The following is a 15,807-nucleotide window of genomic DNA, read 5'->3' on the forward strand; positions in this document are numbered from 1 at the left end:
CTTGAATCCGAATTTTGTATAGTTTGATTTCTTGTTTACCATTTATGATTATTTCTTGAATTGTTCTCATAATCTTGTTTAAAGTTTAATATAAGAATTGTTTGTTGTAATGTTGTTAGAATTGATTTTAAGTTCAATATGATTGAATTTAGAAATCTTCATACTTTGTTTGTTGTTGTTGTTGAATCCGAAAATAGGATTGTTTGTTGCTAAAATATTGTTCAATCAAATTTTAGTTGTTCTTTGTTGTTCAATTTGTGTTCATGTGATTTGTTGTTGAAATGTTGTTAAAATCGTGTTCATGTGATATTGTTGTTATGATGTTCATCCGTGTTCATATTGTTGTTAGAACATTGTTAGAAATTGATCATATTGTCTATATTTTGGTTAAGTTTGATTAATTGATGTGTTATAGCTGATGGGTAGTTTGGTAATTTGTAGTACGTTCAGGGGTAGTTTGGTAATTTCAGTAAGGTCGTGAGGGGTAGTTTAGGAATTGTACATTTTGTAATTGTTTATTTGAAGCATGGGGGACAAAATAAAATGGGGTGGGTTGTGATATGATTATTTAATATAAAGGGGGGACAAGATTTAATTTAAAGGGGAATCTTGCATTATTTTAAATGAAGCATGGGGGACAAAATATAATGGGGTGGTGTGATATGTTTATTTAATGTAATGGGGATGAGTGGAAAGATAATGGGTTGGGTAGAGAAAAAGTATTGATTTAATTGATTAAAAGATTTATGGGATGGGATTATATATGTGAAATCTTGAACACAAGACATAAGAATACAGAGAAAAATAGAAAGAGATACGAGAGAAAAAATACACACACAGATAGAGAGAAAAAACGGACAGAGAATAGAAGAGAGAAAAATTCCGAAAAATATTTAAGCTTTCAAAAATAAAAATAAAAGCTAAAAAATCTACTGCTTTCTTTCTTTGTTTGAAATTAGTATTAATGGTTGTTGTTTCATTTAAAGCTTAAAGCTTTTGTTTTTGGGATTACTACTCCACCGGTCTGTTACTGGGTTGTTACTGTTGCTGGGCAGTTGTTGCTGTTGTACTGTTATTACTGCTGCTGATTCTCATCTTCATTTTCTTTTGCTTCCAATATCAGGTACATATCTGTAAATTCATGTCACGAAAAGCTTCAACATGACAAATTAATGAAGTTCGGGAATTATAATTCTGTTTTCCATTCGTTCAAGTTCATTAGTTAAAAAATTTGGTTTTTGTTTCAGTTGATTAATATAATAGTACGTTTGGCGTAATGAATATAAGATAATTGTTACCTCTTAAAATTCGTTTAAGTGTTGTAATAATATCATCTATTTCGGAATTTTCATTAAGTGAAGTCATGATTGAAATATCAAGGTAGGGAACATGGCATAAAATGGGCCATTAATTACATCCCGTAATATTGTTAGCTAAATGTAAAGTAGAATGGAAGTATCAAGAAATTACATTATTAGTATATCTTGTAAAAAATCTGATTTTGGTTTAGATTGATATAAGTTGTATGTTCATATATGGCATGATGATGAGTATATATATAATCATATGTGGAAGGTGAGTTGATACAATATTAGGAATGGTTCAAACGTACAACTATATTGCATGTGATGAAATTTTATTGAATCAATTTGTATAATAGTTCTCTTTCTTATCAACTTGACTCTTGTCTTCCATTGCAAACATTAACCAAACCATTGCAACTTTGGACTAAAACAAATACATGAGAAGGACATAGGATTTATAAACGAATCGTGGCATTTTATGTAAAAGATATATAGAAGAAGAGTTCGCCTTAAATGAAACAATGAAGATTCTGCGGAAACTATTAATTTGTTTACCATTTTAAGTTCTTTCCCAATTTTACACACGATTCGATTTATGGACATCCAAATGTTGTATCCACGAAAAAATGTTAGTTTTAGATACGTATTGTCTGTTTTCTTTTTCACGTCATTAATTCTTTAAAATTTGAGGTATATGATTCATATGTGTAAAACAAGACTCGCGGTCAACACATAATAACAATTTGTAGAGAACCTTATCAAGAATATTTTTGTGATTAGGGATACGTTCGCGTAACCTGATTATATTTCTAAAAGCAATTCGGATTATGCGTTCGCGCAACTTCGATCGAATATTTAATAAAAGGGATTCCTCGGAGAATATCATTATTAATTTCATAAAAACCCGAGATGTGAGGTTCACTACTTAATTATACAAAAGGGGCGAATGTTCTTGATTTTATTAAAGCATAATTTCGAAAATAATTATAATAATTATTATATTATCAATATCATTGTGTATACGTACGCGTAACACGATTTTTCACGTTAAAATATAATTTATAACACGAATATACGTACGCGTGATTCGATTCAAAGAAGGGTCTTTAAATCTAAATAGAAGCGGTAACAATAAAATCATGCAATAAAAACGTATTTAACAAATCAAAATAATCAAGCCGAATATAACAGTTGAGCGACCGTGCTAGAACCATGGAACTCGGGAATGCCTAACACCTTCTCCCGGGTTAACAGAATTCCTTATCCGGATTTCTGGTGCGCAGACTGTTAAATAGACAGAGTCATATTCTCCTCGATTCAGGGATAAAAATTGGTGACTTGGGACGCCTTAAAATTCCCAAGTGGCGACTCTGAAACAAACAAACAAATCCCGTTTCGACTGTCCTTTAATTGGAGAAAACTCCCCTGCACCCTCGCGGACGCGGAAAAAGGAGGTGCGACAATTAGTTTCGGGACCTGACCTTAAATCGAGGTCTAAATCTCTAAAACTCAAAATCTTAAGTTACTACCCTAAAATCCTATTTCTACTCTTCGAAATCCTAGATTTAGGGTTAAAAATCTATGTGGAATAATGAAAATAATTAAAATAAAGATAGAATACCTTACCTATAAAGTTGGGAAGAAAATCCTCTCGAAAATCGCCTCTTTGCGTAGTCTAGGTCTAAAAAATGGAATAAAATGAGCTAATTTTGAAATCCTTTTTTATATATTTAAGTTGTAGATATGACAATTGTGAACTAAAGTAAAGTTCACAATTGCACAACCCACAAATGTGAACCAGTGATTGCAATTGCAAAGTGGTACCTGAGCAATTAAAGTCTCAAATGCAACAGTGTCTTCGCAATTACGAAGGTCGCAAATGCGATCCAATTGCAAAGCTGCCTTCCCCTTCCCAGACTTCGCAAATATGAGTTAGAAATCATCGTTGCGAACCTCGCATTTGCGAGCAGCTCATCACAATTGCAATGACTGCAACACCAATAACTGCCAGACGTACTAAAACAACCCGAAACCAATTTGAAACTCACCCGAGCCCCTCTGCCACATATCTAATATCCATACAAGTATAATACCCTTAAACAAATCGTTTATAAGCTCAAAGAATCAACTAATATAAAAATTCAAGAATCAAGCATCAAAACTCAAGAATCCACATGTTCAAAACTCAAATTTCTAACTTTCAACTATAAGTGTCGAAACTGCCTTGGGTCACCTGGGACCCAACCAAATATATGTACAAGTCCAAAACTATCATACGAACCTACCAAAATGGTCAAGTTACCGATCTGATGTCGTTTACCAAGAATGTTGAACATGGCCAACTTCAACAATATCAAAACTCTAATATAAATATTTCTTTATTAAAACACATTAAATAGAGCTATTCAAAGTCTTAAATCATGAAACAGTAAGTTAAAACTCAAAGCAATTTATCGGGTCATTACAAAGGACATATCTTCCTTCTCCGTGTCCCTCCCCGCCAGGGTTTGTGTTAACCTCTCAATCTCTTTTTCTTGCTTGTGTAGAATTGCGCCGCTCCTTGCGATTCTAGTATGAAGTTCTATCGCCGCCAGGTTAACCTACAAAACGTAGGCTATTAGGAAAACAAAAAGAGAGTAGGAGCCAATTAGGAAAAAAATGTTTAGCACTATACCTTGAACCCTGAGTATGCCACGTGATTAGCAAGTGCCTCCATCAAATATTTGTCCATGTACTCTCATTCTAGAGGCCCGATAAAGCCTTTGAACCATAGAGCAACCTTTTTGGTCCTACGGAAGACGTTCACGTCAAAGGGAATTTCCACAAACACCTACCTTATTGTGGTGGTAGATTCTTCGGGTACCAAACATGGGGACACATCAAGTGAGGTTTCAAAATAAGTTACCATGTCCAACTTGGGGAAGTCGTGCGCCAGAAACAAAAACCCCTCTAGAAGGACTGCGGTCGTCTTGTTAAAATTCTCGCACAGAAACACCATAGCTTCTTCCCTCGATGCCATCGACTCTTTGCCGGATCTCCACCTCAAGGGAAATTTTGGCTTGTCATCATCCTCCATAAGAGGACTATTCTCCTCCCTTTTCTCTTGGGCCCCCTTCTTAGAGCTCTTATTCTTTCTCTGTTTCATGGGCTTAGGGAAAACTCTCCCTCACTGGCTTTCCTCTTCGGCGGGGGTACTTGGTGGACGGGATCTTGAGGAACTTCAAGACCTAGAACTTCAACCTACACAGATGATCTCCTTGATCCGGTAGCTATTTCAGTAGAAGATAAATGTTAGGGATATCATCAAAGAAGAAAAACTAAAGTACCCTTGGGTTGAAATACTCATGCCATGATTTTTTGGCTCCCATCCTTTCGTGAGAGAAATCACTTTTCACGTCCTCACCTCCATGGTTGTTGACTTCAAATTTTGTCGACCCACTCTTCCATATCTGAGAGCGGACCGGTGATGAAATCCAGAGCGATTGTCCATCATACAAGTCAGAATATCTTGCTCAAGAAAGACAAATAATAAATAAGTAAAAAAAAAAGAAGCTACACTTGAAATTCCACTCTTTCGAGAAGGGGAGGTCGCTTTCGCTCAAGATTTCTCGGGTAGGTACTTTAACGAACCTCTCCTACCATTTTCGGTTGAATAATCCTCTGCATTGGAAAGAAGAGAACAAGTGTACCAACTCGCCAATATTAATATTGACCCCTTATAAAGCTTAAGTAAGTAGATTTGAATAAGATGCTTTAAAGAAAAGCTTTCTCGTACCTTCTCGACAAGGAACCTCAAGCATGTCCTTGATCGCCAGACGTTTAGACCCAATTGACCTAGGCAACTGTTATGCGCCTTATAAAGGTCCTCGATCACTAGATCGGTGGATGGTACAAACAGGAGGGTGAACGGGTAGATGAATATAAATGGAAAACCTTCTCGATAGGTGGTTATGTTCTCACCTACTTCAAGAAGAGAAGCTTGAACCTTACCTTCCCAGGCATAATCTCGTAGTACTGCCAAAAGATACTTCTCTTACAAAGCTAATGGAAAAGTTTTAATCACCATTTTTGGAGTAATGCTCTTGTAGCCAACTGGACCAATGAGATGGAGCATCTTCAAAAGAACCTTTGAAGTTTTTGGTTCACTTTATTCCTTCTTGCTCATGCCTACAACCTTAGAGGCTTTACCCTTCTTAGTAGAGGCTAGCTCCAATCCCTTGCAGGCGTGGTAGTTGGAACCACCTCGCTTTTATCGTGGGGTCGATTATCTATTTCCCACTATCGTGGGAGGTTCTCATATCGCTACTTCTCCTAGTGAGGACAGGTAGTTCTTCCACCATATATCCTTCATGGCCGTGGGGAGAGAAGTGACAACAACAATCTTAATGGAGGAGGTTATTTCGTGAGCCCTAAATAAAGCATTGGGAGAAGAAATTGGAAGTTGTTATGGTAATATGAGAAAAAACAAGAAGTAAAGAGCTCAAAGGTTTCTTAAGAATAGCAACAATAGAGTTTGGAAAATTTCAGGGAGGAAGTTCGAGCAAAAGATATTAAGGACAAAGGAAGAAGATAGTTCTTATAGGTGAGATCATCATGACCTTGGTAATCGCTATGGCGTCAAAAATCGTTAACGTCTGCCACGTGTCTGGAACTTCAAATGGAATCGACTAGACATATTTTCATATTCAAAAATGATGATAGTTGCATGGTAATTCCATCGAAAAATCCTTCTGTAATACGCCAAATATCATACCGCTTCCCGAATATTTTTTAGAATTTTTCATAAAATAGGAGAACTATCTGTATTGGTAAAATCTGGCTATGACGTGCAGATAGATTGCATGATGATACAATATTACTTGGAAATGATTTTATCTGAGGAATAAAATAGTAGCGGAACTCTATCTCTGCAGAAAGTGTCTCTGACCCGGTAACTCCTTCCCGGGGAGACGAGATCCATGTCTTGGTGAAGTGCCCCAAAGATGGTTCTGTAGATCCATCAGTGAAGTAATAGTTCGAGATCTGACTTGGTCCTCGACCGTCCCTAGAATATTAGGAATCCACTCATATTCATTATGTTTGATACTCCTCCCATAACCGGTAAATAACTCTGTGATTACGAACTGCTCAGAGCGACGTGCGAAAGTAGGATGCGCATGTGAACGTAAGACTTAGGCTATAAATACCCCCACTCCCCTTTCTTGTAACTCATTCAGATATGATCGAACTTACTCATCACTAAAGGCTATTGTATTTTTGCTGGGCAATCTCTCTTTACTTTACAGGCATTGCGGCTCATAACGAAACTCAGTAGGATCATTATTTCTTTTGGTTATTTAGTTTTATTGCTTTATTTTACAACTTAATTATCCTAATTCTAGGATTCATTCGGCTAAGCTTTAATTCAAACCGGTTGCTAGTGACCATACTAAATATAAAATTAATTATTTTATCCTGAAATTATTTCTGAGTTAAACAGGTAGGATTTTGAACATAAAAATGGTGCAGGGGTTGATAGTTGATCCTCGAATTTCTACATAAAATAATTTGTATTTTCATGATTAGATAAAATGGATAAATTTATCCTTTTATATTAAAAAAATATTTTCAATGGTTCTTAATACTCTTTATTTGGTGTATATGATTTCGAGAAATAAATAATATTTTTGACTTTTTTAAAGTAGGACCCACAAATTATGGCATATCAAAGAATAAAAGGCTTAGTACATGACGTGTCAGTCATGTCATAGCCAGTGAAAGTACGTTAAGTCGGATGTGTTTATTAGTAGTATTCAGTTCATCAAGTAGAGGTATCTAAATGAAAAAAATAAAAATTTATATACCGGTATAACAAATCGGTACAAGTATAAATGGCTACAAAGTCGTTTTGCCTACTTTATACTATCAAGTTAACTTGCTTGCAATACGAAATTACTGTAGTAACAAGTTCCATACACTAATTCAGATAATTTAGCCTAATAGATTAAAATACGACAGTTTACAAATTTTTGTATGGATGTATATAAGTTTAATCCTACTATATAGTACATACAACATTGGATTGGGATTCCAGGTCGATACAATAAGTCAGATAATTTAGCCTAATAGATTAAAAAAATGATAGTAGTTTACAATTATTCTATAGATGTATATATACAACATTGGATTGGGATTCCAGGTCGGACAAAATCAGCAAAGTACTACAGAATGTCATTTCAAGAAGTAGAAGACATATTTAAGAAATTGGGCCACCTTATTTCTCATCTCTTTTCTTCAAGAATTTTGCAGCTATGGCAACTTTCAAGCTAAGATCACTTTTGGGTCTCCACAAATGGAGGCCCAAGTTATTGGTTTGTTCAGCTTCACACTTTTCTCCATTTCGCAGCTACTCTTCACTGAATGACACATCACTTTTTGGAGTAAGTTTTTTTCTTTTTCTTTTTCTGAGTTACTATTTTGCTATATTTTCCACTTTTGAGCTCCAAGAAATTACACTTGACCTCCCTTTGACAATAGTTGAACTGGGTAGTTTTCTGTTCTACTTAAATTAGTTGCTGGGGAACTAGAAATGGCTTTTGGAACTATATTAATTTAATATGATTATTTGAAGATTTTGGACTATGGTTCTTTTTCTGTAAAATTGGTTAATGATTTTCCTTTTTCCTACTGTTTTATTCTCCTAACCTTAACTGAAAGTGATCACTGTGTCTTTTGAATATGTTCCTAGTGCTATCTTTATCCCAAATATATACTGTAAATTTCATGTATTTTATGGTGTTATGGCTTTTACTTGCAATATTTTCCAATGCAGCTCTGTTTCAGGTTTGCTAGTAATGTTATTATTATCTGGATCTTCTACAGAGAATTGGATTCATAGGACTTGGAAACATGGGATCAAGAATGGCCGATAACTTGATTAAGGCTGGATACAATCTTGCTGTTCATGACGTGTAATTCTTTCAACTTTCAATCACCTTTTTTTCCAATGGCTGCTTAATGATCAGTCTAGTTGAGTTTTCTTTTTTCCATTACATAACGATGGTTGTGAAAGGGAAAGGGAAAGGGGAAGGGGAACAGTGAGAATTGAACCCAATTTTAATTTGAGAAGAACTCTTATAAGTACCACTAGATTATAAGCCTTGGTAATATCACAATTCAACGTAGTTCAATACTTAATTGGATCTAAACTAATATCGTTTGGAGTAAGAAATCTCTACATTGTAGGACACTCTTATATGTCGGATTTTGGTGAAGCACAATGTAGAAAAGGGTGGTTGAAAATAGGAATACCTTTATTGTTGATGCTTTCTTTAATTAAAAATGATTGGTTAGATCCAAATCAATCTGTATGAAGTTTGCTTGAGCTTGAGTTCCTCAATTGGTGATTGTCAGCAATCATAATGTTATGAAGATGTTTTCGGACAAAGGTGCACTCGCGGAAGACTCGCCTTTGAAAGTTGCTGAGACAAGTGATGTCGTTATTACAATGTTACCATCATCAAACCATGTGAGATTTGGGTACCATTTTGTATAGCTCTTATTATTTCAAGCACTTATATTACTAAGGCTGATTGATCATCCTGAATGCCTCGTCATTGTTGTTGACGATGAGTTGGACATGTTAGAGTATTTGTCATAAGAATTAATATTTCATTATTCATACAGGTTCTGGATGTTTATACTGGTCAAAATGGTTTGCTTAGTGGTGGTAATCCACTCAGACCATGGCTATTTATTGATTCTTCTACAATTGATCCTCATACATCAAGAAAGGTCTCTGCAGATGTGTGTAATTGTTCTTTGATACACAAGAGAGGTACATTAAGTAATAACTTGAAATTAACTTTACGATTTATGCCTAGTGTTGATAGAGCATTTGATATATTTAACTACCAAATGTTTGGTCATAACATACTAATTTATTGTATATTAAGGACATATCAGTATCTGCTTGCATCTGTCACCCAAAATACATCCAGGGAGACAATAAAACAAAACAAACATACCCCTTTCTCATTTTCTGAACATCCCTTTCTCATACAATATCTGTGACAAATGTCTTCTCTTGCTAACTTATTCAACCAACGGCCCAAAAGCATGGTGTTCAAAAATAGTTTTATACGAAAATGGGGGAGCATATGTGCATGTGTCCCTGTGGTTTTATTGGGATGGTATGTCTGGTAATGTTCCCATGGTAGTTTCTCCCTCTTCGTCATATCATCGTGGCCGTCTGTCCGCGTTGGGTGCAATAATATTCCAGTAACTTGGTTCTATTTGAGGAAATACAAAGTCAAACACATGCATTATATTGAGTGAAACTTAATGCATAGTTGGTGCTGATTTTAGTGCCAATATGTTTGAGCCTAGGTTATCTTATTTGTGGATAAAGTTTCTTCAGCATGAGCAGTTTCTTCTATGACGAGAATTTCATGTAATCTTATGAATATAAAGTCTGTTGATCAAGTTGTTAACTTGTCCATCAAAAGATTGAAGTTCTCATAGTGACATGCATTTTCAGCTTGCTTGCAAGATAAGATCGATACAATCTGACTTGAGGAAGATTTTCAGAGGATTGTAGCCTGTGTTAACCTGTTACCGTTTTGGCATAAAAACAAAGCTTACTTGCATCATGTGGAATGACTTGTTTTTTTTCCTATCTTGGGTAAAGATTATAGTCAAATGATGTTTCAGTCTTTTAGCAAATTCACCATTGTCTTTGCAGATGGCTGGAAGACTCCTGCTATGTTGGATGCTCCAGTATCTGGCGGTGTTCTTGCCGCAGAGAATGGGACTCTTACTTTCATGGTAATTATACAATCTAAGCGGTTCTTAAGTGACTGGTTTCGTGGTAATTTCACACCCACGCGCGCCTTAGGTGACTGACTGTAAGATATTCATTCTATAATTGACAGTTTTGCTGTTTCTCTGTTAAGTCTCAATGCCTTCAACAGATTTAGAAGCTCATAAGCCATGGTCTCTTAAGATTCATGTACTAGTAGTAGTAGTTGTTGTTGTTGGTTATGCGAAAGGAGTAAACACTTAATGTACCTTAGTTCTTTTCTGAACTATCAATCAAATATTTATCCCACCTCCAGTACATTACTGCAAGAAGAATTAATTCATTTTACATTTCATAACATACAATTGGGAGTATATGAACCTTTTGCCTTTCTGTTGACCAAGTTATATGTAGTTTTTATTCAGAGATGTTAGATGTGGAAAATTCAAATCATAGCACACATTATCTGTGGTTACATATGGCATTCCAATGAAAAGCTGGATTATGAAATACAGGATTTCCTTTTGTTTTGGTTGGTGGGACTGGTGAAGGGGGGCTCCTTTTGTCTTATCAGAATTACCTGGCTGGATGACGGACATGTTTATGGATATCACTTATGAGGAGATTATAATGCTATTCCAGACAGAAAAATCTCTGTTTTACTTTCTGGCTTCTAAGGTGAGATTCCCATTGCTTTGAGCTGATAAGCTACATATGCATGTAGGTTGGTGGTACAGAGGAGGCTTACACGGCTGCCAAACCCTTGTTTCTCTCAATGGGCAAAAACTCTATTTACTGTGGTGGATCGGGGAATGGTGCAGTATGTCCTGAACCTTTACAAACTTTTGCACTTTGAATTGTACATGTCTGCTGAGTGCTGATAAATACTACGAAAGCCAATTCCTTTTTTTTGTTCCTTATGTTATATGTTGTTTTCCCAGGTTTGAATTGATTAAACACTGAGGTAAGTGGAAGTGATAAAACTATACGATGTGAATCATTTAAAACAGTTTAATATGTCCAGCTTTTCTGCATCAGATTAGGTAGCAGGGAGTTACTTTCTATGACTTACATTCAGTAGCATATGGAAGATTTTGCGCAAACAGTGTCAGCATATTGTCACAATTAAGCTTCTAAGTGGTTTGGGCTTGGGACTGTAGTGATTTTAAGACTTTACTTCCTGTCCCAAATTAACATTAACTTTGTATTGTTTTCAAGCAGTGTCTTGTTCATGTGGGTGTATATCTATTTAAAGTTACAAGATAATATTCCTCAAATCCATTTCTGTATACAAAAACCATGTAAAAAAAGTTACCGTTGCATTAACTCTTTTCTTTCTCAGACTGCAAAGATCTGCAACAATTTGGCGATGGCTATTAGTATGCTTGGGGTGTCAGAAGCCTTTGTTCTTGGTCAGTCTTTGGGCATTGCAGCTAGCACTCTAACAAAAATATTCAATTCTTCAAGTGCTCGCTGTTGGAGTAGGTACTCACTGCAACCTGGTACTAAGTGAACTATTATAATCCATAATAAGACAACGTCCTTCTGAAAAAGCCTATTTGCATGAAAAATAATCTGCTTTAGTAAATATTTGTCCTCCGGACAATGTTCCAATAATGTGTATTAGGACATTCATTATATTATCTGCGGCAAAATGCACATTCACTTAGTAAATAAAATCTGCTTTAGTAAATATTTGTCCTTTATGTTTACTAAGTGAATGTGCATTTTGCCGCAGTAAAATAATTGCAGGAAATCTAACTTATTTAATGCAGCCTATTAGGTAACGTCAAGCGACTTCATAGGCCATCCTATTCATGGAAAAAACTTACTCACACCCGATGTTCACACCAACTGATGAATACTGACACATGTCTTTTACATATTTTATCACGTAACCATGGTTAATTAACATGTATTCTCACCTCAATTTATCACTTAACCATATTTAACAATGAATAAACTAATGTTATTTGGTGTAAACACCGGGTGCGGGTTAGTATTTTCCTCCTATTCACCCAATATTATGAAGTACACGCCTTTCTCCTCTGCTTTTCTTTTGAAGAGAAAAGGCTAGGAGCCTCTTTCTTCACTCTCAGAATCTATCTTTCAGTGAAAGAACCTGCATTTCTGAAACTATATTTCAGTTTTTTCACGCTCAAGAACTTTACCTTATCCTATTTCAAGGTTCACGATGAACTAAGTTAATTTTTAATCATGCCAAAAAGTAAAACTTTGCATACAAAAAAAGTAAGTAGTTAAATGATACTCCTTGAAAGCAAAGTATGCAAGTTAAACCTTGTCCGTAGTATCTAAATCTGTCCCCTGATAACATACACAAAATCAAAGTGTAGCTTATTACTCCCTCCGTCTCATATTATCTGTCATGATTCTCTTGTACACGCCCCTTAAGAAAAATTAATTAGGATGAGATTTTGACTATTTTACCCTTATTCATGTCTTAATATTTAATCTTTCTTCATTGGTATTTGAACAAAGTTATTCATCATTGAGATGTTTGTAGTCTTCAAGGATAATTATAACTAAGGGTAAAAAAAGAAAAAGATAATCAGTTTTGTCTTGAACTTTTAAAGTGACAAATAATTTGAGGCAACTATTTTTAGTAACCACGACGAATAATATGAGATGGAGAGAGTACTAACTTTATGCTTGTATGAATCCAAATGACAGTGACACATACAATCCAGTGCCTGGGGTGATGGATGGGGTGCCCTCTTCCAGGAATTATATTGGAGGTTTTGCATCTAAGTTGATGGTATGTGTTCAATCCTGTCTTGATGTAGTACAACCATATTATATACAAGCTAAGACTTTGGAGAACATGAAGGTTCAGTTCTACATTTATAAATGAGTGTTGAGGTTCACTTATAAGCGCGCCATTAATATGCATTTCTCTTAAGTGTGTTCTCTGATGGGTTTTACTTCTGTCTGATTGCTGGAGATACTTCTGCTCAGTCACTGTCATAATTATGAGTATGCAAATGTTTTGCTCTTCTTTTTACGTCTGTGTTTGATGCATCTGAACGCCTATGTGTTCACTAAAGAGAGAGATCTGAGTTCATTAGGTGTAAAGGGTAACATCAGTTAAACATTGATCCATTTCACTGTATTATGAGCTGTTTTTTCTTTTTGTTTCTACTCATTTTCATCTTCTCTTTTTGCTGCATAATCACTTGAAATCACAAATCTCTAGGAAGTCAATATTAGCGTAGTTTGTATTATATTAATTGGGGTTTACATTATCAGTTATGGATGTTGACGTTCTCATCTGTTCAGGCTAAAGATCTGAACCTTGCTGCAGCATCAGCAAAAGAAATTGGACTCAAGTGTCCTTTGACATCACAAGCAGAAAAGATGTAAGTCCTTCCTACTTCGGTAATGAGTCCATAAGATGGTTCATGTGGTGTAGACTGGACAAATTGTATGCCTGTGAAGTTAGAAAATAGAAGCTATGCTGTCACTTTAGTTATAGGATCTACATTCCGTACTAATATACAAATGAAAAAAGATCTACTTGCCATACCTTATTATATGTCCATTCAATGCATTAATCTGGGGTTTAGACATTAAGCCTTTTGTAAACGTTCTCAGTGGCATCTCTTTTCATGTACATGAATCTGGAGGTATAATATTCAATTACAATAGCAGCAGCACTCAATGCTAGTTTACTAGGCATTGCCAACATCTTCTTGAACTATTTTCTGTTTGAACTCATTAAATAATGCACCGTTTAAATGAAATCACACGAATTAACAGTTCTAACAGAATATACCTTATATTTTCTTAATTAAAATACTGTGTATCATGATATTGCATGTCAGAGAGACTTCATAATCTTATGCAGATCCGAGCAAATACTGAATGATGAAACAATTCTAGAAAAAGCTCAATGTTTTATCTGTTATTATTTGCTTTTGATGTGCTGCATTCTTTGTAGTTGGCAATTGTTTTCTGCAATGAGATCTGGTCAATAAACCTTGTCGCTGTGTTGCTTTTCTCCAGTTAGACATCTTGGCTGTGGACTCGAGCGACGTGATTATTCAATTTTAGTCCTTGATTATGACCTCAATTTTTTTTTTGGATCTTTTAACATGGTATATAGTTTCTTGGCCTTGAAGTTCTGAATACTTCACCATTATCTTCAATTGTTCTCGAATCTCAAAAGAATTTTGCTTGCGTGGAGAAGCAAGGACTAGAATAAATTAAGGCACGTTACAACTTGGTTCACCATAGGCCATGTAGATGCCATATGGCAAATATTCATTAGGATACAAAATGAAGCAAGCTGGTTAATAACATAGAGTTATAGCTGAGAAAGGATCAGGGGGAAGATTTGCTAACATTTAAATGGGTGGAGGACTAAAATTGTAAAGAGGCCATCTCGAGGAACTAAAATCTCAATGCTCTCTCGAAACCAGGGGCGTAGCTAGCTCTTCGGTTATGGGTTCGGCGAATCCAATAGCTTTGGTTCAAACTCTGTATTTGTCTTAATAAATCTATTGAATTATTAATTTAGAACCAGTAACTTAAAAGGACTAGAATCCCAAACCCATAACCATAAGTTTCAAATCCTGGCACCGCCTCTGCTCGAAACAACATGTTATTATAACATGTCTTCTTGTCATTAACATGTCTGTTGGACTAAATGTTATCCAAGTATCTGAATCCATATCTGAATGCAGCTTCACAGAGCTCTGCAATAATGGTCACGAGGCAAAGGACTTCTCCGGTGTATTCCGCTACTACTACTCTGGAAAAGATGAGCAGTAATCCCCTAAGCTAAGGTAGATATTGTTGCTGCGGAAAGGTAGAAGTCTGTATAGTAGTGCTCTAAATCCTTTACTTTTTGTATTTCAGCAGTTCACTTTGTTGGAATCCTGCATAATGATGAATACTGAAGTTAATGAACTGATTTTTATTTAACTCCAGAGTTTCTGGTTCTATCTGACAGTGTGTTGGATTTTGTGCTCTTCTATGAAGACCCCTCTAATGGTGTTCAGCTATTAGCAGATATAAGGTTCTCTATAAGTGGAACAATTAATTATTTAGGTGTAGAATTAGTCTACCAATTTATGTTTAAATTTAAATTTCTGTTTAGATATTTTGGGTTGTTGAATATTTATTGTGTAGATTTTATTTTCTGTTTCTTAGTGGCTATTTAAAGCTTTGTTATAAAATAATAGAAAAGAGAAGAAAGATATATAGAGAAAATTGTTGAGATTCTTATTCTCAAGAATATGATACAATTGGGATAAGGAAGCTTCCTATTTATAGGAGATGAAAACCTTGTTTTCCAATAATAGGGTACGAACTTCCTTTCGGAAAACTTCGCTAAACCTAATCATACGAGGAATTGACATTCACAAATATTATTATTTACAAATTTCCTGTTGGATGTTCATTAATATAAAGTCTTACTGGAAAAGACTACAGAAAATTGAGGAAAAAAAAGAGAGTATACATATCTAGTAATATATATTGCTAATTGCCTCATCAAAAGTCTTAGCAGAAGATGCAATTGGACAAAAAAATGGTTAAGGAAAAAAGTATAATGCGTGTTTTACTTTCCTTGATGAAAATATCACTTGATATCTTAGAAACAACAAATTCAAAACTTATGTGTCAGCTTCTCTAATGTTGTGGTTGAACGTATTTATTGAATATCTATTTCACCATTTTGTTGAAGATCAGGCTTGAATTATG

At 35.2% G+C, this 15,807-nt stretch overlaps 1 protein-coding gene across 3 annotated transcripts; it reads left to right on the plus strand.

Annotated features, from left to right (window-relative positions):
* Positions 1-7,490: 7,490 nt before the first annotated feature.
* On the plus strand, positions 7,491-15,103 carry LOC104211935 (probable 3-hydroxyisobutyrate dehydrogenase, mitochondrial). Of its 3 annotated transcripts, none has more exons than XM_009761076.2 (11): positions 7,491-7,723; positions 8,166-8,254; positions 8,697-8,811; positions 8,970-9,120; positions 10,027-10,109; positions 10,808-10,903; positions 11,426-11,568; positions 12,775-12,859; positions 13,381-13,460; positions 14,787-14,888; positions 14,962-15,103. In XM_009761076.2, the coding sequence occupies exons 1-10, from the start codon at positions 7,595-7,597 to the stop codon at positions 14,872-14,874; spliced, it is 1,059 nt and encodes a 352-aa protein (XP_009759378.1). In that variant the 5' UTR covers positions 7,491-7,594; the 3' UTR covers positions 14,875-14,888; positions 14,962-15,103. The 3 variants fall into 3 exon arrangements, with proteins under 3 accessions (XP_009759378.1, XP_009759379.1, XP_009759377.1); XM_009761077.2 differs by having other exon boundaries at positions 14,965-15,103; XM_009761075.2 differs by having other exon boundaries at positions 14,787-15,103.
* The last annotated feature ends 704 nt before the right edge of the window (positions 15,104-15,807 follow it).

The sequence above is a fragment of the Nicotiana sylvestris genome, chromosome 2 (genome assembly GCF_000393655.2).
Source record: "Nicotiana sylvestris chromosome 2, ASM39365v2, whole genome shotgun sequence".
NCBI lineage: Eukaryota > Viridiplantae > Streptophyta > Magnoliopsida > Solanales > Solanaceae > Nicotiana > Nicotiana sylvestris.

What these genes read in the sequence shown, in the direction of transcription:
- LOC104211935 (XM_009761075.2), top strand. Translation starts at nt 7,595, where the DNA reads ATGGCAACTTTCAAGCTAAGATCACTTTTGGGTCTCCACAAATGGAGG. An exon ending in TGTTACCATCATCAAACCAT is followed by an intron (nt 8,812 to 8,969) that starts GTGAGATTTGGG and finishes TTATTCATACAG; the next exon opens with GTTCTGGATGTTTATACTGG. An exon ending in ATGGGACTCTTACTTTCATG is followed by an intron (nt 10,110 to 10,807) that starts GTAATTATACAA and finishes ATATGCATGTAG; the next exon opens with GTTGGTGGTACAGAGGAGGC.